Consider the following 25,434-nt stretch of genomic DNA (forward strand, 5'->3'; position numbering starts at 1 on the left):
TCTGACAAATAGCATTACTGTGCTCTTTGTATCTGTTGTAGTTTCCATGGAAATAAATAGGAGACATTACTTTCAGAACAACCCATGCTGTAACTTACTTATGTTTATTTGGAATGACACAAGTTTTTGGAAAGAAAAGTATACTTTTTCTCTTTTTTTGTTTGTCATCTTATCTTCTTTTTTAACCACAAGTCCCCACATCCGCCTTACAACTTCATGGACAGAGCACTACAATTAACCAAGGAAGAAGTGTGAATAATTACAATCCTGTTGAAATTGAGAGTATTCTAGTGGTTACAACAGTTACAGTATATTAACTACAAAGCAAGAACAGTTGTTTTTTTTTTTAAAGCCTCTTCATTACAGATTAAACATATACTGCAAATAAACATATACTGCAATAATTTAATGTCTACTGTTTTCCTGTAAAGTTGTATGAAAAAATCCATGCCTCCTTTCCCCTTCCAGAAATGGATTTTTGAGGAGACATATCCACACAATTTGATATTTTCAAGCTTCAGTAAGAAAAACAAACAGTAGTCACTACACTGGAAAGGTGAGACTCTCAGATCTAAAAAGAACTAATTTCTAGGCACACCATATTGTTAAAAGTAGTGTTGAGCAGCTTCCTTGAACACTAACACGACTTTAGTATCTATTGTTCTGGATCTTGGAAATACATGAAAATAGAAATCTGATTCCGAATAAAAGTGATGAGTAGTTGATGTCACTGCTACCAGATTACATTGCCCCAAAAATTATAAATGAAAAAGCATAACTTAAGATTATATTTACTGTATGACTAGCAAAATATTAGCTTTAGAATCTTTGATGTTTTTAAAAACTAAATCTGTGCCTGTAGTCAACAGACAACATATAACTACTGTTGTTGTTGTTTTTTTTTTTCCTCCTGTATTTTTATAAGTTTTTTTCCCCACTCTCAAATTTCAGGATTTTTTGTCGTTATGTTTTCTGGTTGTTGGGATTTTTATTTTTTATTTTTTAATAAAGTTCAGACATAGAAAAACTATGTAAACTTGTTAGCATTCCAGTAACGTGCAAAAGTATGCAGCATGTACTGAACAGAACAAATACAATTAAACTAGAAATATTTCAGTAGTTCTTTGGAACTCAATCTTTCAAAACCATATATTTAAAAATGAAATAAATGAAAACTCACCAATGTTGCATACATACAGTGAAACATACATACAGTGTTTTTACCACAAAATAATGATATAATCAAGAACTCCCAATGTGCAAAGCATAAAAACAGTAGCTGTAGTTTACTCCACACACTACTGACATGCATCCTGCAAAAAGCAAGCTATCAAGATTAAATTTAGCTTAAAGGATCACTTAGATTAGAAACAGAAGTACATGAATAAAGTATACAATTATCGGTCATTTTTGTACTACTTCAGTCATGTAGTTATCCCATGCAGATGTTCTTGAAGCTTAGCATGCAAATTACTAATTAAAATAAAGCATTCTTGAATTACACTAACCAATGAGATGAAAATATTCTCACACTTTTTTACTCTTCAAAATTTAGTAGTAGTGCATTTACATTAATGCGATATAATGACTTAAACATACCAATAATAAAGGCATTTCAAACAGATTCTTGAGCTCTCAATTTCTTTCTCACTGTATTCAATATGCTAAGAAACAATTGCAGTAGAAATAGCTCACATAAGCCACTGCTCTTTTTCTTTTCTGTACTTCTCAGACCACTTCTGAGTGAGCTCTAGATAAATATTTGGTTTATGGGGCTTATAATCAAGGTAAACTATTTGTCCAGTCTTTTTGGGGATAGCTTTTTCAATCTGAGTACCCTCGTGCCATTCATTGAAAGATGTAATGGAAATAATTTCTGGTCTCACCAAAAGGGCTGCATTAAATGCAGTCTCATAGTATTTTCCATTGACACGATTACGTGTGTTGTGGTTGTTCCATGGTCGGATACTGGTGTCGATATATCCTGGTCCCACACTTGGAATAAACATTAAGTTGTTGCTGTCACAAAAGGCTTTTAAATTTGCCCAATTATGATGAGATGAGCCATAAGAGAACCCATTTGTGGCAAAGTACGTGTACATTCCATCAAAGCCACTTCTGTGAATATCATGCTTATGTCTTTCTTCTACAAGAAGAGCAATGAATAACGCATCATATGGAGTATTTCGAATAGTCTGGGATCCAGATACAGTTAACAGATTTGCCCATATTTCAGGAATTGTTACGTAAGAATCATAAACATAAAACATGGGAAGAGATCTGCCTGTGCTGGTCTTATGCCTGTAAAAGGCTGGGTGGGCTCCATATCTACAAAGCAAACAAGTATCATTAAAACCATTTTGAAAACACTGACTTACAAATTGCATTGAAGACCTCTTTTTCTAAAATAATAATAATAATAATAATAATAAAAATTAAAATTAAAAAAAAGCGCATGTGCTTCAAAACACAGAAATGTATATCCATTTTTCAATCCAGTATCTCAGTATCTGTTAAAGGATTGAATAATGAATCTGCAAAGATCACTATTTCTACTGATCAGTATTTGTGTTAAACTGCATTATAGGTATTAGTTTCCTCTGAAAGACACAAGCCTCTTTAAACAAGACTGTAAGTAGCATTGATGAATAAAACTATTAGTAGTGGTACAAAATTTGTCAAGCTGAATTAAAATCATTAGAGGTTAACATGTTATGGCTTGCTGCTTATTTGTCACTATAAAAATGCATGTCTAATTCATATGGTTGTGTACTTAATAATTCAACTGCTTTCATCTGAAGCATTGTGTCTCATGCTGCAAATGAATATTGAAATCAACATACATTTGAATGTCTACACACAGTTCATGCATCAATATTTGAAAAACAGACTTCTGAGTTTAAGTACCACCGAAATATGAACTATGTTTCCTGAAGTTTTCTTCAGTCTCAGTACGTATTTTGAATATATTCTTCCAGGATCTAGACAGTATACAGAACTTCGCTGAACAAATATTAAGAATACACAAAAGGAACATTTTGAAAACACTCACTTGTCAATGATGTATTTGACATTGTGGTACATACTGCGATCATCTCTATCTTTGTAGGGCTCAATATGAAAAGTGACCTGAAAAATGAAAAAATAGTAAAGCAGCACAAACAATGTTTTATTGAATATTTGGGCATTCTATGTTACATGAAGCAAGTACTGGTTGTATTAACATTTTCTGTTAATCCTAATATAAATCAATTTTAAGATTAGTAGTTTCAGATCCAGGAGAGTCTAGCAATAAGAGTAAATATTTCATTTTTTTCATTAGTACTAAACATTGCTTTTGTTTTCCCTCAGCAATAGGGCATAGTAAGCATGAACTTCACAGAACTTCACAACTACAGCAGAAAGTAACAACTGAAATAAAAGATTATTTATTTGAATGTCAAATAACCAGTTAAGCAGTGAATTTCCACATAACATGTTCAAATTGCTATTGATAATAAGAAGAGTTTCCACTGTCAAACTAGATTTTAAGACAGTATATGAAAAATTTAATTTAAAATTTTATGGAGTTATCAACACCATAACTGCTGATAAGTTCTTACCCTTGTAACTAAATCTAATCTGAATCTCTGCTGCTCTAAATTCAAGCTTGGGGCTTATGAAATTATTTATCCTACATTTGTGAAGGTACCTCAGTGTAAAAATCTTGTATTCAACTATGAAATTCAAGGGAGGAGTACGTTACATTAATCAAAGCAACTAGCTTTTCAGAAGCAACTTTAGAGTACAAAGCATTTAATGAAGCATTCAACTACTCTGCAACAGTAGCAAATTTAATTACAGTACCAGACTATATCAAAATACACTATTACACTAAACTACAAGAACTAATAAGATGGATTGAAAAGTGCTTTAATATATTTTATTTTCATCTATCAAAAACAAGCAAATCAAAAGGACAAATTTTAGCAGACGTATTTTTTATTTTTTATAAAACAATTTTTTTCTCTGCTGTTTTTGTTCTACAGACATTACTTAAATAATAATTTACTTGGGCAAGAATATTTTAAAACAATAGTGAAAGTAGAATTTAGTGATATGTCTTTACTTAATATCTGTATTCCAATAACTACACCAAACTAACAGCAGATCCATCCACAATGCTATTATTACCATAATACTTAAGCATTTTCCTTAGTAGCCTATTTGAATTTTGCCTTGCTCTTTTGAGACTTGAGAATTGTTAATGAATTCTCTTAGGTGAGATCAAGTTTCATAAAATGATCTGAAAATTTCTAGGGGAAGATAGTTTTCTTTAAAAATAGTAAATTATTAAAAAGGAAAAAAAAAAGACTGCAATGTGTCACAGTGCAATTCTCATTGCAAGTTTGAAAATTACTTATGTATCTCATTTAATTTTCCTACTTCCCTCTTGTCTGACAAAGAATCTATAGCTGCTTCTAATAACAGGAAATGTCTATGTAAATCTGACAACTAAAGCGAGAGCAGATGAACTGTACATTTCAGTCCCCAGTACAGACAGCACCCTCTAGAGATGAAATGCATACAGCTGCTTACAACATTCAAAAAGTAAACCTTATTATTTGGAAAGAATAAATGGCAGTGCATGTTCTTTTTATTCCCTCAACCCTCTCCCCTCTCTACCTGCCCAAGGTAAAATACAAGTTTTACTCTAAATATAAATATAGTACAGTGCAAGAGTGCATATACCTACTTTTGGAACTCCCAAAATTGCAGCATAAGAGCAGACAGACAGAAGCCACAATTACCTTACAAACTTTCCTTGCTAGCATCATGGGTGAAATGTAAGAAACTTTTACCACGATTTACTTTCCAGTGCAGTTTTATTTTATCAATCTTATAAATACTTTACCTTTAGATTGTATTTGCTTGCATAATCCAAAATAATAGGCACCAAATCATCAGTTGGTTCTCCATTTTCATCAGCCATACCCGGTGGGTACCATGAAAGTGCTATTACACCTGAAAATACAAAGCACAGCTTTCAAATTGTATATTTAAAGTGTAACATGCAGCCAGTTTGTCATGAGTTGCAATTATTATTTGATGTAAAATCTATATAATGTAAATGAGAATTTCAAATTACTTTTTAATCAATTGTGAAATCTCAGCACTCTCTCTCTTTACTGCTGAAAGAAATCAGCAGTAAAAGCATCTGTCAGGAGAACAGGGGAACACATTTGTACCCAATGCCCCAAGCGTAACATTTATAGACTTTGCCTTCCACTCTCTAGAACAGCATCATACTCTCCAAGTTTTATTAAGAGATGTTGGAGAAGGCTCCTGCGGTGTTGTAGCCGTGCCACAGTACACTAGAGAATACCAAGATGCACAGGGGTAGAGAACACTCCAGAGATGAGGGCTACACAGTGTCAAAGAGATTCTTATGAAGACTTATCTCCTACAACACTTCTGCATTATACCTCAGGCTCCATTACAAAATAATCATTTCATACTGGAAGCAGTGACCATAATCCTGCACTCCTCCATCTAGACACAAGCAGTCCCTATGACAACAAAAATTCAATGCTCCTAGACTGTAATTTTTCTTAATGCTTTCCTCAAAAGCAAAAGATGACATACCTCATCAGAAAAGCTAAAAACCTCTCTCTCTAAAATGAAATGCTGTCACATTAAAAAAAGCAAGACTGCTTAGATATACAGCTGGAAATAATGTAATATGTCAATAAGACAGGCAAATACATATGATACTGATTTAAGAATATTTTCCTAAAGATACTAAATTAAACATGTGGAACAGTAATTCAATGTGGATCTTTTTAACTACCTAAAGATTGAAGTATCTAAGTCATTTCACAGACATAGAAATTTAGAGCATATACTTCCTTTTGCCTTTTACTAATACTGTAACTTTCCTGACAAACACCTTCAGAATAAAGTCCAAAATTATTCAAAAGAAAACATCAATTAGAATGAATATGCTACCAGCTTCTAATGTCAAAAACAGAAATTTCAACTCAGTATACAAAGGAGAGGTTAATCCAACTACTCACAGCATATTCTCTCAAAATTTTATAAAAAAATCATAAACAATGGACTATCAAGAGTGACAGCCAGTACAAGGGCAAGAAAAATGCAATAGTTTACTGCATTTTATCACCCTATCTTTTATTTAACACAAGAGGAAAGAACAAAATTCAAAAGACATTAAGAACAAAAAGCACAGCAATAATTTAAACATGATACATTTTTCCAAAACATCTTGCATACAACATCAGTTAAGAGCTTCTTCTATCACATTAAGAAACAAGGAGGAGTTCAGGAGACAAAATTTTTCAAGGAACCTAACACATTTTGTCTTTCTTTGAGTTTTTTTTTCTTTCTTTCTTTTTTTTTTTTTAATAGATGTAGGTTACTCTGAAAGTAATGTCTCCTATTTATTTCCATGGAAACTAAAATGGAAGCTATTTTATTCTTTGTTCCATTTGATAGAACAAATTCTCAGCTCAAAACACTCTTTTTTGACACAGTGACCATTGTTAGCAATGTATTTATGCCAGCGATGAAAAAGAGCCTGAATGCACCACCGACCACCTCACTGCGCTCACATCCACTGTTTGGTCTCCATAACTGCTCATTAAACATCAAAGAATGTCAGTAATTTTTAATGCAGGGAAGAAGTCAATGCCACACCTTTGCTCTATCATGTCAGGCATCATTTTCTCAGTCCGTCTCTCTGCTACCATCTGTCACACAGTAAGAAAATGTAACAGAAAATTGGTGGGGAAGTTCAACCTCTACTTCCAATCCGTTGACACTAGTTTCTGATATCCTTGGTCAACAGAATAAAATCAGTGGCATACCTTCTAGGGCAGCCCTTGTCTCTAAAGGTAGTTAGTATACGTACTACATACATTTTTCATTTTTTGAACATACATGCACCAATTGTTGTTGTAAATTAACCCACCATCATACCTCCAACAGACAAAGTTTTAAAGATACTCCTGTGATAACAACATCCTCATGCATCCTTCAAACAGCATTTGGAATCAAGCTCTTCTTCAGAAATTAAAACAATATGGAAGGCCCATAAACTTTTCTCAGCATAACCAAGAGCATCAGGAAACTCACAGAAACTAAAAGCATTTTTTTCTTCCTACCAATCAAATCATCACTTGCGTGAAGACAAAAAAAAATGGAACTGCATGCAAATTTGGCTATCAACAAATATAGATTAGACCTCTGTTTTTACTCTAAGCTTTTCCAATGCAATCAAGGCCTCCATTAATTGAAAAATAAAAGAAAGATCCTCTTTCCCAAGTGCAGTTTAACCTAGATTAAAATACACAGCACAAATCTGTTTCTGAGATTACCTCTCTCTTTGTCTACCTGACTATTCAAGAATCCTAGACAGTTTACTTAGATGATATAGCTAACTTTTAGATGAGTAACATAAGTTAAAATGTCACCATAGCATATTAAATCTGAGGCCAGTTTACAGGAAAAAAGAATAGTAATTTCTTCATAATAGTTATGGATGTAATTTATATTAACACTTCATATACCAGAGTGAGCTTTCCATCGTGAAAAATATAAGCATTAATACTATCTAATTTATGACATTTTTTCCCCAAAGGAGAAGTGACATTTCAATTCTATGAACTACTGAAGTCTGTTATCAGATATTCTGTTGAAAGTAGACTAAAAATCAACTCCCTTCTTCCCTGTCAGCTCAGGAAACATAATTCATCTGCCTCTGAAGTTGTGGACCAGCAGAATAAAATAGGAGGCATCACTTTCAGAGCAGCCCTCATATTTCCTGTTATATATTATAAGAGGAAAGAATCACTTCAGGAGACTAAGAAGGGACTAAAACAAAGATCAGTGTAACATTATAAAACAAAAGTATAGTCATTCAAGACAAATGAAGGACTTCAAACCATACTGCAATAAAAACAGGGCAGCGCAAAATACGAAGTTTCACCAAGCAACCTGAAGAATAACAGATGAATACAACACATTCTGAAACTAAGAACAACACATGAAAGCACTGAATGAGACTCCTTCAGTTTCAGTCTCTTATATGCCTTTGAGAATCACACAATATTGGCTTAGAGGACCATTTAACATTTTTTCCCCCGTTGGAAGATTCTTGACAAAGACTCTCAAAAAAGGCAAGAAAAATTATTATTTGATAAAAGTAAAATGCAGTAAGGCTAGGATTAGATACTGGCTATAATTGCAAAAGAAAAAACTATAAGCAGTAACTTGAGTACACAAAAAATGAATACAGTATTAATTGTACAAAAAAAAAAAGATGCAATATTTGAGTAATAACCCGAGAAAGAAAGTAAATTTTGGTGATCAAATCCAGACTGAAAAAAAAATTCAAATGTAATCAAATCCAAAAGTCAGAAAAACAACTAAGAATATGAACTTTTGATAAATACCAGTTAAAAAAAAAAAACAACAAAACACAAACAGCACATTACAAGAAGCACATATTACTTGTTAATGTTGTAAAAGTTAAATTGAAAGGTAAGTTAAGGCCATTAAAAAAGCCTTTCTTTGCAAAGCATTTTTCTTAGTATTTTGCATCTTTCCAGTTCAGCTTTATCAGCATTTTTATTTAGAGGATGAGAAATGTGAAATTATTCTAAAACTACACACCTGCTCCCTGCTTTCATCATACTACCACGCATTATTGTCTGATTTAGATAAGACTAAAAAAGTGCTCTGTGACAACTAATATCAGATTTTTCTGCATTTGTATTCCCTCTGCTGCTGCTGTTACTGTTGTTAATTAAGTTATTCTATTACTGAAAATAGTAAGAAAACTCCTACTTTTGTACTAATTATAGTTGAAAATACAGGTTAGAATAAAAAATAAGAAACAAAATAAACAAGAATTAAATATTACAGAAGTAAAAACCGCCACTTGGAATATAAAATTACACCAATTCTTAGTGTCTTCATCAATGAAAGCAATTTAATTCAACATGATTTAGCACTGTGAATGACTCTATAAGCTCTGATCATATTGCTTCAATACATTTATATAAGCTGTTCAGAGCTTAGTATTAGATTATGTAACTCCTTATTTTAAAGATGATAAATGTAGAACAGGCACAAAACAACAATAAAGTATGAGAGCAAAAATGCAATAAATATTCTTTTATATATATATCTCTTTAAAAAAGGGACCATCAGCTTATCATGGTGGGGAAAAAAAAAAAAAAGTATTTTTGGACAAGGAAATAAACCATTATTAGCTACCCTTAAACTATCCTACTTGAATATTAAAAGTTTAGGATTAGACACTTCTGTAGCTAATGAGACCATCTATGAATATATTGCATTTGATAAAAGCCATAATCCTATGTCTTTTTGACATAACTAATATTGTTGTAACACAACAAGTATTTGGAAACAATTCTCCTATTTGAACAGACTGCTCTATTACCTTGTCAGCATGACTTACTGAAACATTACTAAAACCTGAATATTCACCTCCAAAAATAAAATATACAGACAGACAACATACTCTAACAACAGTTTCTGTATTGTCTACAAATATTAACAGTGCTTAATGGTTTAATTCATGAAACATATGCACCTGAAGGATTAAAAATACAGTTCTGAGTTTCTAAACTCATCAGAAGTGGCTCTGACAATCAAGATTTTGAGTTAGGTATTAAAACTTAAAGACATTTAGCAACTTCACCCATTTCCAGAATTGCAAAGAAAAACTGGTTAGCTGTGTTCATTAAATATTTAAGGCTGGATAAATGAAAAACATGCTGAAATATTAACATTCATTTACCAATTGAAGCTGAAAGCATTTGTTTCATGTGAGCTTCTATTACAGAAGTATCTTTGGAACTGTAAGATCCAAGTTCAGGATAAAAATTGGCTGCAATGTCCTCAGGAGGATTATGCCTTCCCTTTGGATAATTGTTTGCAATTTTGGGATCCCAATGTGGCAACAGTGGATGGTTCCAGTGAATGTATTTACCATCAAACTGTGGATTCCCAAACCAGCTATAATAGAATATATGAAAGTTATAATTAGGAGAAGACAGCTCTCCTTCCAACTTGTTCGCAGAAGGCATGGATGCTTTCATAGTATTGACCACAGCAGCATGCATATTACTGATCTGTGTTACAGTATCTCCTTGAATCCTATTCAAGGAACTTCGTTTATTCTCTAAGAGCTCTGTCCGTTGTTGAAGCTCAGGCAATAAACCAAGTCCAAATGGGTCCCCAAAGCCAGCTCTGTCAGGTCTCAGAGTCTTCAAAGCCATCATTATGGAGCAAATAAACAAAATAAAAAGCAACAAAATGATGCATGTTCTTCTGCGAAATCTTGCCATGATGTCATACTTCAGAATCCACTAAAATCCATCCAATTTTGGCAGCAACTGATAAAACACAAATATTTTGAAGTCAGATTTCTTGTTGTCTAGTAGTACAGTTTTTTTATAAGGTTTCTACATAATGGAAATATTAGAAGACAATTATGTGACACTTATACATTGTATTAATGACAAGTTTTCTCAAAGGATTAAAGTGAAGGAGAACGATCAAAAACACTTACGTGTTTGAGAATGTGTGTCAGAGATTAAAGTTTACCACTGAAGAAACCCAGATTTCATTAAACATCTTACTTTTGAACTTTGTTCTTTTCCTAAATTAAATCCCATGAAATTCTTGTTATATTATTTCAGAAGTCTTCTATTTTGGTAAGTCTGATCAAAATAGCAAAGAAAGTAAGTAAAAAGCAAAAGCCATGACAACAGAGTAATGTAAAAGAGTAAAAATCAAATTGAGATAGTGAACAAGGTACAGTTTATGTTCAGAATACAGGTTTGTTATCACTACCTACTTAATGGAATAACCACCTCTTGGTAAGTTAAGCAACTTTACTGATTGAATATTTTGGCCAATTAAGCTTCATACTGTAGCGCTTCCCAAATTTTCATACCTAAAATTCAAATCTGTTGAATTACAGAAACAAAAATCAGCATAGTTTTAAAGATGTACTTCAGACAGAAAGCCTACAGTCAGTTGCTGGTAACCTGTTAGTATAATATCACAACTGCATGGCACTTCGTGCACATTTCCTGGATTAAGTTCAAAGCCAATAAAACCAATAGTGCACAACATTTCAGCACTGGAAGAAAGGGAATGAAAAGCAGCGTAATAAAATTCCGGATTACCTTATAAGTAATTCCCACTCAACATTAAACAGAAGAGAATCAGAGAACACAATGAAAAAAGTTCAGGTCACCATGTAATGGTGTGAAACATGATTAAGCACAAAACTGGAAAATCTTAGAAAAAAAATCTGATTCAACTATCATTAGATATAGCACAGAAGTGATTTTGTATTCCTGTAGCTGACATCCAAATAGTAGAATATGGCTTTAAACTATCAAGGTATACACAGGTCATTTTTACATACAAAGTATCTCATCTTATTTTCCTACCATTACTTAATATGATTAAAATACATTAACATATAGCTACAATAGTAACCATGTTGTCACCACTTCTAGAGTGATAAATTTAGATAAAGAATTTTAGAATGCTTTGTTAACAACATAGTTTGAGTAGGATTACCACTATGACACTGCCAAAAAGTCTTGCTTTTGCTTCCAACGTTTTTCCATTGATCCTCCTCTCCATGTCTTGTTATCTCTGGTACTCTGGTTTTCAAAGTATGGTCACATATGCTCAAGGAGTAAAATCATGTTAACATTTCAAAAATGGACAACAACAGAGATGCCCTTTTATTTTGTTAGAGATTTAACTTAGCTGAGCAAGAATAACAGCAGTAATGCCAACAGATGAGTTAATAGCACAGACAGAAAAAGGGAAAAAAAAGAAGCAAATCTTGAACAACAGCACTGTGAAAACATGTCCTTTATTACCATCAGGGAAAATGATTTTACAGCATATATGCTTATAGTATTTCACTTCCCTTGAGATTTTTCATTCAACAAACTTCACATCACTTCACATTACAGACTTCTTTTTATACAGCACACAATCCATCCCTAGGTCTTAAAATTTCAGCAGATTATTTGGAATTTTCTCCTACTAATAAATTAACTTTAGGAAGACTTGCACACTACTTCTGCACTGTTTCTGACACATTTTCAATCTTCTAACTTACTATGCCGCACCTCAGAAATTTACCAAAGTTTTCTAAAGGATCAGTTTTTTTTTTTTTTTTTTTTTTTAATTACTTCTTCCCCAACAGAAACAATGTCTCTTATCTGCTTAAATGTATTAATGCATTTCAGTTTTTCAACCCAGATGACATTGACACAAAACATGTTTACTTTCTTCTCCAATTATTATTTTATCATCTCCCCTCCTCAGTACAGAGATTTCACATCACTAGAGATTACAGTCTATAAGTAGAACATTTGCAAGATCTTTCTCCTTTACTGAAGAAACCGGTCCTTTCTTTCTCTGCTTGACATGGAAGCTACAAAACTCCTGTCCCCCTGTACCAAGATTTCACTATCATGAAGTGTTACTTCTGATGCATCAGGAACTGGTGCTAGTGCTCCACATTGCTGTTTCAATTAATATTGTTTCCAATAAAATATTTACAATTCAAGTATATTAAAAAGCAAGCAGCATACACGCTAACTTTACTTCCCCCAGAAGCTTTTGATTTGACTGGCAACAGGACAGACCCTGGTCTAGCACAGTGTATTATGAACCTCTAATATACTTATATAGAGGCATAAAACTGAAGAGCAAGAGTTCTAGAATACATACACGATACCTATCCTAATAGATGGTGTCTCCCATGCCAACACAGTTGCAATGTCACAGTTCAGCACTGGCATACACACTTGTACTTTAACAGTTGCATTCAAGAGTTAAATGGTAACAGGCAAATAGTGCTCATCACCACTACTGCCACAGTAAAGAAGTAAACATCAGCAAATATCAAAGCTTCTCAGCTAAAGTCTCTAAACTTCACTTTTCCTATGAATTCCCAGCTGCAAGAACCTGAAAACTCTGCAAGAATGGATCAGACCTAAGCAAAGCCGAAGTCTGTACGCCTTCAAAGACTTCAATGTTTTGCAAACAGGCCATCCTTGATCTTGTGCTGCATTCTGGGTCCACCGTGCAAATAAGCACCCGGAAGCATCACTTCATGTGCCAAGTACCTGATCAGGTAAGGTTCAGCACGCTTCCCTAGGGGTTGCTAAGGTCTGCACAACTCGTATTTACGTAACATCTTCCAGTCTGGAGAACACAAACAACAGAAAAAGCAACAGAAGCTGACCTGCGAGGCCTTCCCTGTTACAGCCTTAGCACACGTTCCAGTAATATAGAAACACGGATACTTCTCCAAAAAAACTGTCAGCACTACAGTCTTTAGAGAAGGTTTTCTCAAAGAAAAAAAGAAAACTAAAAAAAAAAAAAAAAAAAGCAGCAAGCCCCGGAAAACCATTGAAGACAAGAGACATCACACATAGCCATAGCAAACATTTTATAACTGCGCTCACAGCCTACGGGGATACACCGGGTGACGATGTACCGGCCCCCAGCACCGCCAGGCCGCCCATCAGCAGCTGCGGGGTAAGGGCAGACCGCTCGGCTCTCCTCGTTCCCTCCAGCCGCGGGGAGAGCCCCGGCCCGGCTCTTCACCTCCTTTACCCCCGCTCCGGGGGCTGGCAGCACCCTAGCCGCGCTGCTGCTTACCCAGCCCAGCCCAAGTGCCGCGGACAAGCGGCCGCTACTCACCAGCCAGACGCAGGACGACCCGCCGCGCAGGGCGGGCTCACATCGCCGGGAGCCAGGCCGGCGCCGCTCCGCAGGGACACGCATGCCCAAGCGGACGCGCATGCGCAGCGGCAGGAGAGGGCCGGAGGTAGGGGCTGCTCTGCCGCCCGTCGGCTGTGCGGGGTGTCGCTGGGAGCTGGGCGGCCTCGGTGCGGGAGCTGTGGTTGGGAAGGATCTCAACGATCGTCTAGTTCTAACCTCCTTCTGCCGTGGGCAGGACTGCCACCTTTTCTTTTTCTTTTTTCTTTTTTTTTGTCTTCCCCAGAACTGTGAAAATAAACTGCAAAAAGCTCTCATAGTGAGATTTGCAAACAAATCAATGAAAAAACAGATGCTCGTTTTCTCCCGTAGCATCAGAAGCCTGTCTGTCAAGCAGAGCTGTTGCTGATAGCACTCAGACTGACTCAACACAAATTTTCTCTTCAATGAAGAGTGCAGTATCCCCAGACAATAAAAGCATTTATTCTCTTTGCCTCTTGAAAAGTGAGTGTAATGAGTTTGATCCCCGTGGTGCAGTTTGATTTTATTTTTTAATAACCTCCCTAAGCCCTCTGAGAGATGGAGCAGAAACAGTGACCTGGTTCGCAGCTGCATTGAAATCAATAACAGAATCCTCATTGATTTCACCTGGAAAGAGTTGGAATGAGCATCTCACTGTGCCAACAGAAACAAGATGAACAAATTCAAGTGCTCTTGCAGTCCTCCTTGCAGTCTGAGAAAACGGGCAGGCAGAATTGTTGCATGATATTTCCTCTATGCTGAATGCTCCAATGGGAAATGCAGTAATGTGTAATTCTAGTACTACTCCCTGCAAGCATCTGAAGAATTTCATTAACAGGCAATATATTGTAATACATCAAGAATGCTGTGCTTTAATGATAAATGAGTTTGTGTATCAGTAGACTGGAGAATGAAACTTGAACATTTGATAGCCGTATAATTGACTGACTGGCTCACAGGTTTCTTTTTACCTGAAATTTCTTTTTTCCTTCTTCCTTCTTTTTTTCTTTCTCTTTCTTTTTTTTCTTCTGTTTTATTTTTTTTCCCAATTCTTTCTTTCCTCCTTTCTTCAAAAGATAAGATACTGTTAGGATGCCATTCGTTAATATTTTATAGAGGACATAACTAACTCTCACTTGTACTTTACAGCGTGGAAGAACTACTACAGAACTAATGATATTTATTTGAAAATTAAATAGTTAGCTTAAGAACTGAGAAGTAAATATGAACCCTTGTTTGATCATTTCATCTGCAAAGGAATAAATCTATTTTCATCAGATAAAAAATCATAAATGTGTTTCTTCTGATATTGTTCTGTTATGTCTGAATGTTTTTGCTGAATCTGGTTAAGATTCTTAAAAAATTAAGATTTTTAAAAAATCAAACCCATTATATCATACGATTTCCTTGAAGCCTTTCTGCATAGTAATGAAGTTAAATAATTATGCTAGCTGATGTGGGACAAGGGAGATTAATGTGCCTGTGGCTATTCTGTTGATTATTTTTTTAATATTATATATCTTTTACATTCTTAAGTTTGTGCTTGCTTGTTTTTCTTATTAGATCAAGGTGTACCTTTCCCTCATCTACCCACAATGTATATCCTTATCTTTCCTGTAGCTTTCATAATTTTTTCTTCCATTATATCCTTTGTCTTCTCACTTATTCTTTATGCTGTAATAGCATGTTCTGGCTTTAGAGCAAACACAAAAGGAGGAATAGAATCACAGAATCACAGAATCACAGAATCACTAAGGTTGGAAAAGACCTATAAGATCATCCAGTCCAACTATCCACCTGTCACCAATGGTTCTCATTAAACCATATCCCTCAACACAACATCCAAACGTTCTTTGAACACCTCCAGGGTCGGTGACTCCACCACCTCCCTGGGCAGCCCATTCCAGTGCCTGACCACCCTTTCAGAGAAGTAGTATTTCCTAATATCCAGCCTGAATCTTCCCTGGCGAAGCTTGAAACCATTCCCTCTAGTCCTATCACCAGTTACACGAGAGAAGAGGCCGACCCCCAGCTCGTTACAACCTCCCTTCAGGTAGTTATAGAGAGCAATAAGGTCTCCCCTGAGCCTCCTCTTCTCCAGACTGAACAATCCCAGCTCCCTCAGCCGCTCCTCATAAGGCCTGTGCTCCAGACCCCTCACCAGCTTTGTTGCCCTTCTTTGAACACGCTCCAGGGCCTCAATGTCTTTCTTGCAGTGAGGGGCCCAGAACTGGACACAATACTCAAGGTGCGGCCTCACCAGAGCTGAGTACAGGGGAACAATTACTTCCCTACTCCTGCTGGTCACACTGCTTCTGATACAAGCCAGAATGCCATTGGCCTTCTTGGCCACCCGGGCACACTGCTGGCTCATGTTTAGCCGAGCGTCAACCAACACCCCCAGGTCCATTTCCTCTACACAGTCTTCAAGCCATTCCACCCCAAGCCTGTAGCGTTGCTTGGGGTTGCTGTGGCCAAAGTGTAGAACCCGGCATTTGGTCTTATTAAACCTCATCCCATTGGCTTCAGCCCAGCTCTCCAGCCTGTCCAGATCTCTCTGTAGGGCCTCGCTACCCCCAGGCAGATCGACACTTCCAGCCAACTTGGTGTCATCTGCAAACTTACTGAGGGTGCACTCAATGCCCTCATCCAGGTCATCAATAAAAATATTGAAAAGGACAGGCCCCAGCACCGACCCCTGGGGAACACCACTCGTGACCGGTCGCCAGCTGGATTTAGCTCCATTGACCACCACTCTCTGGGCTCGACCCTCCAGCCAGTTCCTTACCCAGCCAAGAGTGTACCTGTCCAAGCCACGGGCTGCCAAGCCTGTGCTTGTAGCCTTTTCATCTATTCTCAATAGTTCTATCTGTTATAAAATCATGAAACTCTCTCTCACTTACAATTCAGTATTCATCAAGCCCTCAGAATAGTCACCTTTTATCCTAGAAGACTGAAGACCCTGAATTGTCAGCCGTAAGTATTGGGAACAGCAAGAAGCCGGTAGCTGGAAACCTTATTGTTGCATCACAGTTCATTTAGTGACACCACAAATGAGAATTTTAATTTCTAAAATCCTGTGAAACCTGATCTAATACTGAAATTTAATTCTGAGTTATATTACCAGGTAGGAGAAAACAGCGTAGGAGTACAGAGGATACTACCTGTACATGTGGAGCATACATCCCTCCTCGTATTCCTTTTCATTCTTTTTTTCTTGATACTGGAAATGTGGAGTCAGTGTTCTATTCCTGCTGCTTCACTCCTAATGCTGGTCTTTGCATCTGATAACACTAGATCCCTAGGGACATAGCAAGCAAAAAAATGTAGTGTGGTCACTGATAATACTCCAGAGCTCCTTGTTTGCTTTCATCAGTCTTTAGCAGAAGCTAAGGACAACCTTGCTTTCATGCCAAACAGGTAGCATAGTGTGGGTCCTTTTTTTCTCTCAACCTTTCAACAGCAGCAGAAATGCTATAATATTTTGGACAGATTTTGGATTTGGGCAGCTTTATTCATGCTTGTTACAAGTTTGAAGAGGTAATTTTGAAACAACCATGGATGACTATAAATCCTTAAGCTGCAGATATAAGCAAGTCCTATTAAAAACCATAGTCTTTCACTCTCATGAAACTAATCCTGGGATTTACAGAATGGTTCACTGCACTGTTTTATTTATTAGAGATTTGTTCCAGCCTTTCAGAAATGAAACTATTCTTTACATATAGAAGTTATGTCAAACTCAAAAGTAATTTTCAAATGTAGAAAATCCATGTTTCTCCTTAGAAAACTATGCATATTTTTTAATTTGTGCTGTAAAATTAATAACTACTGGGATAAGCTAGAAAAAAAACCTAGTAATCTACAGCCACTGTAAAGGTACTGTATTCTCCTCAGCAGTTTCATGCATATTTTTATGTCTACGCAATGTTTGTAAGTAGAAATTTCCTTTCCTGACATAGAGAAATAGTACTAATATAGCTAAAAATTTTACAGTGTCAAAATGTTGTATACCTTGCTAATACAGAAATGCCTTCTGCGCTTGGTACACAGTGCTATTGTATATATTGGAATTATATGGAGACTATAAACTCAGCAAAGATTACAGAAAGTATGTTGCATGTTGGTTAGGTTAGCACGTATTTGGATGTAATTTTTTTTCTTTCATTCATTCCTTATTAGGTTCTAAGGCCTTTTCTGGAAAGACAGAGTCATTTAGCAAGCTGCTTTTAACTCTTGTTAGAAGTAAAGTTACATAGTATTTTAGGAGAAAAAACAAACATTTTTTTCTCTGCTGATAAAGGAAGTGATACAGGAAGAATATACATGTTGTTTCCAAAATTTTCTTTGTTGTAGTTATCAATCTGTGGATTTATTTGTTCCAGAGTCTCATCTCCTTCAGAAATTAGAAGCGTCATTTGTGCTTCCTCTTAGATTAAACAAACTGTGATGAAACTGAGGTTTTCTTCTTCTGGTAGAAAGTGTAATTGAGCCTTGATGGTATTATGCACTGATTACTAATTTATTTCTTTATCAGCAACTGCAGCAAAAGAAATACTTCTTCAAGGGAAGATGATACAAAGATTAAAATGTTTCAGTTGTAGGGTGATACATGCTTTAAAAATACCTGAGGTAGGTGATGTTGTGAAGCAAAGGAACCAAGGCAAGGGGAGTGTTAAAAATGGCACATATGGTCTGTGCCTATTCCGTGAAAACATCAATCTGCACTCAGATTGTTTCAGTACAACCTAAGCATTCTTAATTGATTTAATGCCAATAGAGAAAAATATTTCAATTACCAAGAGTAATCAAGCATTTCATTTGCTAGCTGTGCATTAATGCATACAAACTTTCAGAAGGAAGAAGTAGTGTTCTCATTGATATACAAAGTAGTATACATATAAATGCAAATGCATTTATTTCCTTTACTGTATTTTAGACACGGCTAATATTCTTACATTTTAAGAGGCCCTATTTTAGAGTGCCCATTAACTTTATTTTTAAATTGGCTTAGCGATTTTGATTTGTGGTCAGGGTATCTCTGCAGGGTAAAATAATTTCTTCTAATCTTGTAAAGAAGTTAGCAAAGTTCACATATCTACTGCAGAGTTAAACTATCACCAGTGTTCTAAGTGAGGCTCAAAGGGATCAGATGCTTAATTGCTGTGCACGCTCTTGAGTATTAGTAATACTACTTTTTTTTTTTTTTTTTTTTTTTTTTGAGAAGCAGAGTGGAACATCAGTGATGAAAACGTACTAATATCAAACAATGTGCTGCTTGCAATTCTAGCTTTTTAGAAGCTTTTAATTTAGGAATAAATGAATTACACATGTATGGCAAAAAAAAAAAAAAAGATGATGATGGTGTCTTCTAATAGGATGCAGGTAACAAACAGGGAAAATTGGTTTACTGCTTCCAACAACAAAGAGCAGCTCAAGAGAAGTGCAATCTCTACTCAGAGAAATAATACTCTCTTGGTTGCTAAGCCTTAAAAGAGGGTGAGGAGGGGCGGATCCAGGCTCTACTCCTTTCAGTCACTCAGGTTCATTGCTTTTCCCTGAGCATCCTGTGTTAGTCACTCCTCCTCACCTGGTGTTCAGCCACTGGTTCAGTCCGTGACCTGGCAATTCTGCTACACATCCATAAATTTCGTGCTGAAATGTAACTGTAATTTAAAGGCTACTACTTCTTCATTTTTGCTTCTGGGTACATGATTAATCTGTAGTTAAGTAAACTGTAAAAAAAATGAAGTTAAATAAACTGTAAACAAATGTTGTTTTATTTGTTTTTTAAGGATTACTGGCTGAGTTAAATTGTTGTATTTCCCAGGAAAAAAATTATTACAAGTTTCAATTTGTAGTCATATATTAAACAAAAATGTTGGCTCAAGATAAGTTGAAAGTATGCAGTATCTTAAAGCGCTTACATGCCTTACAACAGCAGTGCAGCTGTTGTAATACAAGGTTAAAGAGAAATTTATATCCTGCCAAATCAGTCTGCATTTTGAAAGGTGCTGCTGTTGAAGGAGCCACAAGATAATGCAAGGAATATGTTGAATTAGACTATGAAATGAGCACTTCCAATTAGAAGTGATAAGAAACACAGATTTTCCTCATTAAAAAAAAAAAAAAAAAAAAAAAAATTAAAATTAAAAAAGATGGAAAGCAGAAATACTTTGAACAAAATTACATCTCTGTTAGCTTGAGCTCATAAACCCAGAATGGGAAGCATACTAGCATTTTTATTACAGTGTTGTTCTATAAAACAGTATTGTTTCCATCTGTATAGAAGTGTGGATGTAATTGAGATGCAAAAAATGTTTGGTGCAGATATCAAAATAGAATTCCTATTGTTCTTTCAGCTATTATCTACACAGACTGCACCTGAAGAGCTCTTCTCCTGACAGAATACTTTTCTTGTACAGGAGGTCTCATCTTGGAAGGTTCTTAGAACTGGGAGAAGCAAAGCAAGATCATGGGGACAAGGATATACTAGAAGGTATCGATTTGTATTACATATTCAAGCATTAGTCCCTGGAAGGTCGCCAAGTGACTTCAATAATTTCTGTAATTATGCAGTTAAAACCATCTGCATCATTAAGACATCTAATTAATTCAAAGATCGTATTGTACATGGTGGAAGAGGGATGAACTCCATGCAGTTATTGTTGCTCTTGAGACTGTAGGCAAACTTGACAGCTGATTTATCACAAAGTATAAAGGAATGCTCATGGAGATGGCAAGTGATCAAATACTACAGTTTTCATTATTATAATCAAAATTTTTGACATTAGATTATTGAAAGGACAAAACTCTCCACTGGTCAGTGTCTTTTTAATAATAATAATAATAATAATAATTTAATTCTTCTGACATTGAACTGGATGAAAGTGCTCCTTGAAATAGGTGGGAAGAGGTACTGCCTATTTTGAGGGCTTACAAACTGCTCAAGCATGATTCAGTGTGGAGTTGGAAGGGATAGGTAAATTAATGACTGTCTTGTCTTACTTTCATTATAATAATAGTATTACCAAAAATAGAATAAAAGCTAGAATTTGGTTAGGTCCTTGTAGGACCTGCAGAAAAGGGCCTTGGTGGCACTGGCAATCAGCTCAGGAGAAAATCTATGCACAGTCCCATCGAGGAGTGTGACAGCTGGTACCAATGCCAATTGGGAGCGTAAATTTTGGACACTTTTTATTTTTTTAACTAAAACAAATGCTAAAATCAGGTTTATTTATTTTTGTTTGTTTCTTTTGTTTACTTTTGTAGAACGATATTGTAAAACAGTGCTTTAGATTTATTTTGTTTTTAGTTCTCACTGTTCTAGGCTGTTAGTAATAGGCAATAAATTATAATAAATCTCCGTATTTTGAGTCTGCTTTGCCCATGGCAGTAATTGGTAAGCCATCTCCCTGTCATTATCACAGCCCTTGAGCTCTTTTCCATTATATTTTTCTCCTCTCTCTTCCTTTGAGGGGGATTAAGAGAGCCAAGTGGTGAAGTTTAGCTGTCCATCCAGGGGAAACCACCACAGTGAGAAGTTTTTCTTATTGTAAAGGAAGAAACCATTTCAAAAAGCACATTTATATCTGAAGGAGTTATCAGAGGATTAGGTGTTCTATGAAATATTAATACAAATGTAAAAGTGTTAAAATAAGCATCTCAGCTGTTCCCCTGTAGCCTGTAGAGAGGACCATGGTGAAGCAAGGTGGTTGTCTTGCAGTGCACGTGGTACCATGTGGAACAGATCTCTGTGTCATATTTCAGCCTCTACTCTTGGTTCAAGGGCATCACTTCATGTGATCTTTTAGTATGAAAACTGAAGAAGTGATTAACTCTGGTATCTGGAAGGTATGCTATGGAGCAGATCACTTTTTAGCATAGCTACACAGCATCGTGCTGTGTATGTGGATTGGTCTATTCCCAGGGATGGTTTAGAATATGCTTAAAAAGAAAATGTTCATTTAACTACCAGAAATTTATCAAATGAAAGATAACAATTCATAATCAGTTTTGCAACATGATATCATGTAGAATTGAAAAAAATGAGGCACAAAGAGGTAGATAAATGGAACAGCATAATGTTAGAACTGATACATTTCAGTTTTCTTTCTAAAAATAAACCCCAAGATTTTGATTCTTCTTTGTGATTAAAAGCAACAGATGCCTGAAAACAATTATTTGCTTAAACATCATGGGAAAGATGAAGAAGAAGAGAAGAAAATGAGAGATTATTGTTACTTTTCTTAGTGGGGTCTGAAAGGACCCATTCTCCAGTTGATTCTAAAAGGATAAAATAATGAAGATAATTTAGATATGAAACATTATATATTTTATAGGCAGTATTTATTTGTCTGCCTATTGGAATCAGAGGTCAAATGCACATTTTATCATCTTAGTGAGTGGTTTATAATTTGCTATGAGCTAAAGTATGTAACAATACACTTCAAAAGTAACTCAAAGAAAATGTCCTTCCATTTCTTAATTTATAATGCATCATATGTCAAAGAAGACTAATGGAACTATAAGTGCTAAAATAGTAGGACTACAAATTATCTTTTTGTTTTGCAAGAAAGGCCATCAGGTTTTCAGGGTACTGATTTGACTAGGAAACACATTTTGAATGCACTGCCCTTAAATATAAATCCCCGAATTACGTTTGCTTTTTATCACTACAAAGGAATATCGTTACCTTCTATTCAGAGACTGTAATTCAATGTATTATTAAAACATTTTTTGCAGTACTGATAGCTCACACACCTAGTATTACACCCCTGTTTACTGAACTATTACAGCTGCTTTTCTTTTTGTTATTTAACATGAGAACATCATTACTACTATTTTGCTGGTAAGAAGACTAGAAAATTTTTGGCCACAAGTAGACTAGCTGCAGTGAAACTTTGTTGTAGATCCTTATCTATTTGTTTTTAAGCTGAAAGCTGTTAGTTTAAAAATGAATAATTTCTAGAACTGCCTGAAAACTTCTTTGGTTCTATCTCTTGTGAGCATGTTTTATGCAATTTCTTTGTGCATTGTATTATGTGGTAATAATTTTGATTCCAGGATCAAAATATCAAGATTGCAAGTCAAATGACATACAGCATAGCATCAAAATAAATAATCTAGTTAGAAAGCTGTAAAACTTCTGTGACAAAACAAGAGTACAGTAATTATATATCCTTCTTTAATTATTATTCAGTATTTTCAAATCATTTTGTTTTTCCTGTCAATTAAAATTCAAAAATTGAAATACCGTCTTTCAAACTGAATTTAAAAATCTACATCATATATAGAATTTTTTTAAAAAATAAAGTATCTTTTTTTTTTCTTTTCGAATTGGCCAAATTGTTCTGATAACCTTGTAAAAAAAATGTGCATTTTTGTTTCTTAAAATGAATTCTGGAAATAAATGACAAAGTTTCAACATAACAGTGTTTTATCAAAACTGTACTTTCCAATGGAAGAAGACATTGTCTGGAAAACTATTTATCTGGTCCCTATATTGCCTGAAATCATACCGCTGGCATATAAGTAATTAGAAGATATTTTCTCACAGTCCTATCTGATGGCTTCATTATTTTAATTCTTTATTATTTTCTAAGTGCATTCTCACCTTTCATTATTATTTTTAACACTTCTATTTTGCTCTTACTTTTATAGCTTCATAATATCATTGTAGTAAGATTTTATCAAAAACCAGGTGAGGTGAATTCTGTGTAGGAGATGAGATGAGTTTTTTCAGTGGTACAGGATGGTGTGTTCAGTGGTACAGGATGAGGTGTTAATAGTAGTAGAAGCCGTCACTTACCACAGTCTTCATGGATGGGGAGAGAGCAGGGAATATTGCTTGCTTCAAGTGTCATGAAGTTTTTATTACAAGTGAAACACTGTCTTTCATAACATCATTGGCTGCTTGGCAAAGAAGGCGTTGGAGGCACTGGTGGACAAGATGACCATGAGCCAGGAGATACAGTAAGAAGACCAACACCATCAGGGGCTGCATTAGCAAGTGCTGCCAGCGGGTCAAGGGAGTTGATCCTTCCACTCTACTCCGCATTGATGAGTAGTTGCTTGGAGTGCTGAGTTCAATTCTGGGTCCCTCAGTACAAGAAAGACATGGACATGCTGGGGTGAGTCCAGAGAAAGGTCATGAAGATTAAGGGATTGGAGCACCATTTATATCTGCAGAGGCTGAGAAGGCTGGGGTTTTTGAGCCTGAAGAAGAAAAGGCCTGAGGGTATCTGATCAGTATGCATTAGTACTTGATATAAGGGAATTAAAATAAGGGAGTCAGTCTTCTGTGTAGGACTTGGTGACAGGACAGGAGTCAGTGGGCACACATTAAATTTCACCTGAATACAAGAGAACACATTTTTACTGTTAGGGTGATTGAACACTGGAACAGGTTACCATGAGAGGTGATGGAGTCTTGCTCCTTGTAGATATCCAAAACCCAAATGGACATAGTACTGGGCAACCTACTGTAGTACAAACTTTTTGAGTAGTGGTGCCGGAATAGATAATTTGAAGAAATCTTTTAATTCTGTAATTCAGTGATCCTGTAATAGAGAACTGATAAAACGATTGCTTATTTGTGTATTTATAGTAGACTCTCACAATATAAAAAAATCACCCATAAGTAGTAGTCTTTATCAGATGTGTTTATATTTAGACATCATTAGATTATCGTAAATATTTAAAGTATTATAAATTTATAAATTGATTTCTTAGACTTTGAAAATACACAAGAATTTTCTTTATGGATGAGATGAATCCCACCCCTCACCTTTTAAGGAAGAGTGTCTGAAGTGGTTTTCTTCATCAGTAATTGTTACTGAAACAATAATAAAAATTCATTTTTTGTAAGCACATTTATTTCTGTACAGGTTTGCAGATGCTGTGTTGTCTAAACTAAATGGAACATAGTTGTTTCATGTTTAGCGATAATAATTTTCCCTGACTTGACTCAGGGTTAAGATTTCACGTTGTGACTTCTTCCTTTGGAAATGCTATCTAAAAAATGTATGAGCCACTTCAGGGGCTTTTTTAAAGCTCTCGTATTTTCTAAATATTTTCATTATATTCCACTTGTTTCTATTCCCCCAAGAGTTCTGCAAGAGCCAGCACATTCCATTTCATTTTGTTTTCAAACAAAAACAAGCTACTATTCTGGTTGATAGTCTTTGAAGGCAGAAGAGCTTTTTTTAACAAGGTCTTCAACACCTTCTTTCTCAATCTTGAAAATCTGTGAAAGCTATCAAATAACACAGGTAAGGTTGTTTTCTTTTCAATGCAAAGTAATTCCTTAAGTATGTAACTTGCTAACTCATATGACTGAGAAATACAAGGAATGTTTTTTTTTTTTTTTTTTTTACAAAGTCCTTCTCCCATATGTTCAATACAGCATACTTTTTGCCATTCACTAGCATGCCAGAAGAGACTTGAGCATTTTTTTTCTTTCAGGGCCTGTTGTTGACCTGTGACATAGAAGCAGATTCTTGTACAAGAGAGCCATAAAACACCACCCTGCATCTCATTTTAAGTCAATATCTTCCCCATTAAGCTGTGGGGAAAAAAACGGAATCACAATGAAAATAAGCAAATTACCATGTCATG

General features: G+C 35.4%; 1 protein-coding gene across 4 annotated transcripts; it reads right to left on the bottom strand.

The window, feature by feature from the left end:
• Positions 1-247: 247 nt before the first annotated feature.
• Positions 248-24,623, bottom strand: MANEA (mannosidase endo-alpha). 4 transcript variants are annotated; one of them, XM_090135991.1, is made up of 8 exons: positions 24,605-24,623; positions 23,627-24,170; positions 16,980-17,116; positions 13,777-14,882; positions 9,827-10,424; positions 4,895-5,004; positions 3,053-3,129; positions 248-2,328 (listed from the first exon to the last, which is right to left on the bottom strand). In XM_090135991.1, exons 5-8 carry the CDS (start codon positions 10,374-10,376, stop codon positions 1,692-1,694), a joined length of 1,374 nt encoding a protein of 457 aa, XP_089992117.1. In that variant the 5' UTR covers positions 10,377-10,424; positions 13,777-14,882; positions 16,980-17,116; positions 23,627-24,170; positions 24,605-24,623; the 3' UTR covers positions 248-1,691. The 4 variants fall into 4 exon arrangements, with proteins under 4 accessions (XP_089992117.1, XP_089992118.1, XP_031466679.2 ...); XM_090135992.1 differs by lacking the exon at positions 24,605-24,623 and having other exon boundaries at positions 13,777-14,095; positions 14,787-14,882; positions 23,627-24,391; XM_031610819.2 differs by lacking the exon at positions 24,605-24,623 and having other exon boundaries at positions 13,777-14,095; positions 23,627-24,391.
• Positions 24,624-25,434: the final 811 nt, after the last annotated feature.

The sequence above is a fragment of the Phasianus colchicus genome, chromosome 2 (assembly GCF_987193195.1).
Source record: "Phasianus colchicus chromosome 2, bPhaCol1.hap1.1, whole genome shotgun sequence".
Lineage (NCBI taxonomy): Eukaryota > Metazoa > Chordata > Aves > Galliformes > Phasianidae > Phasianus > Phasianus colchicus.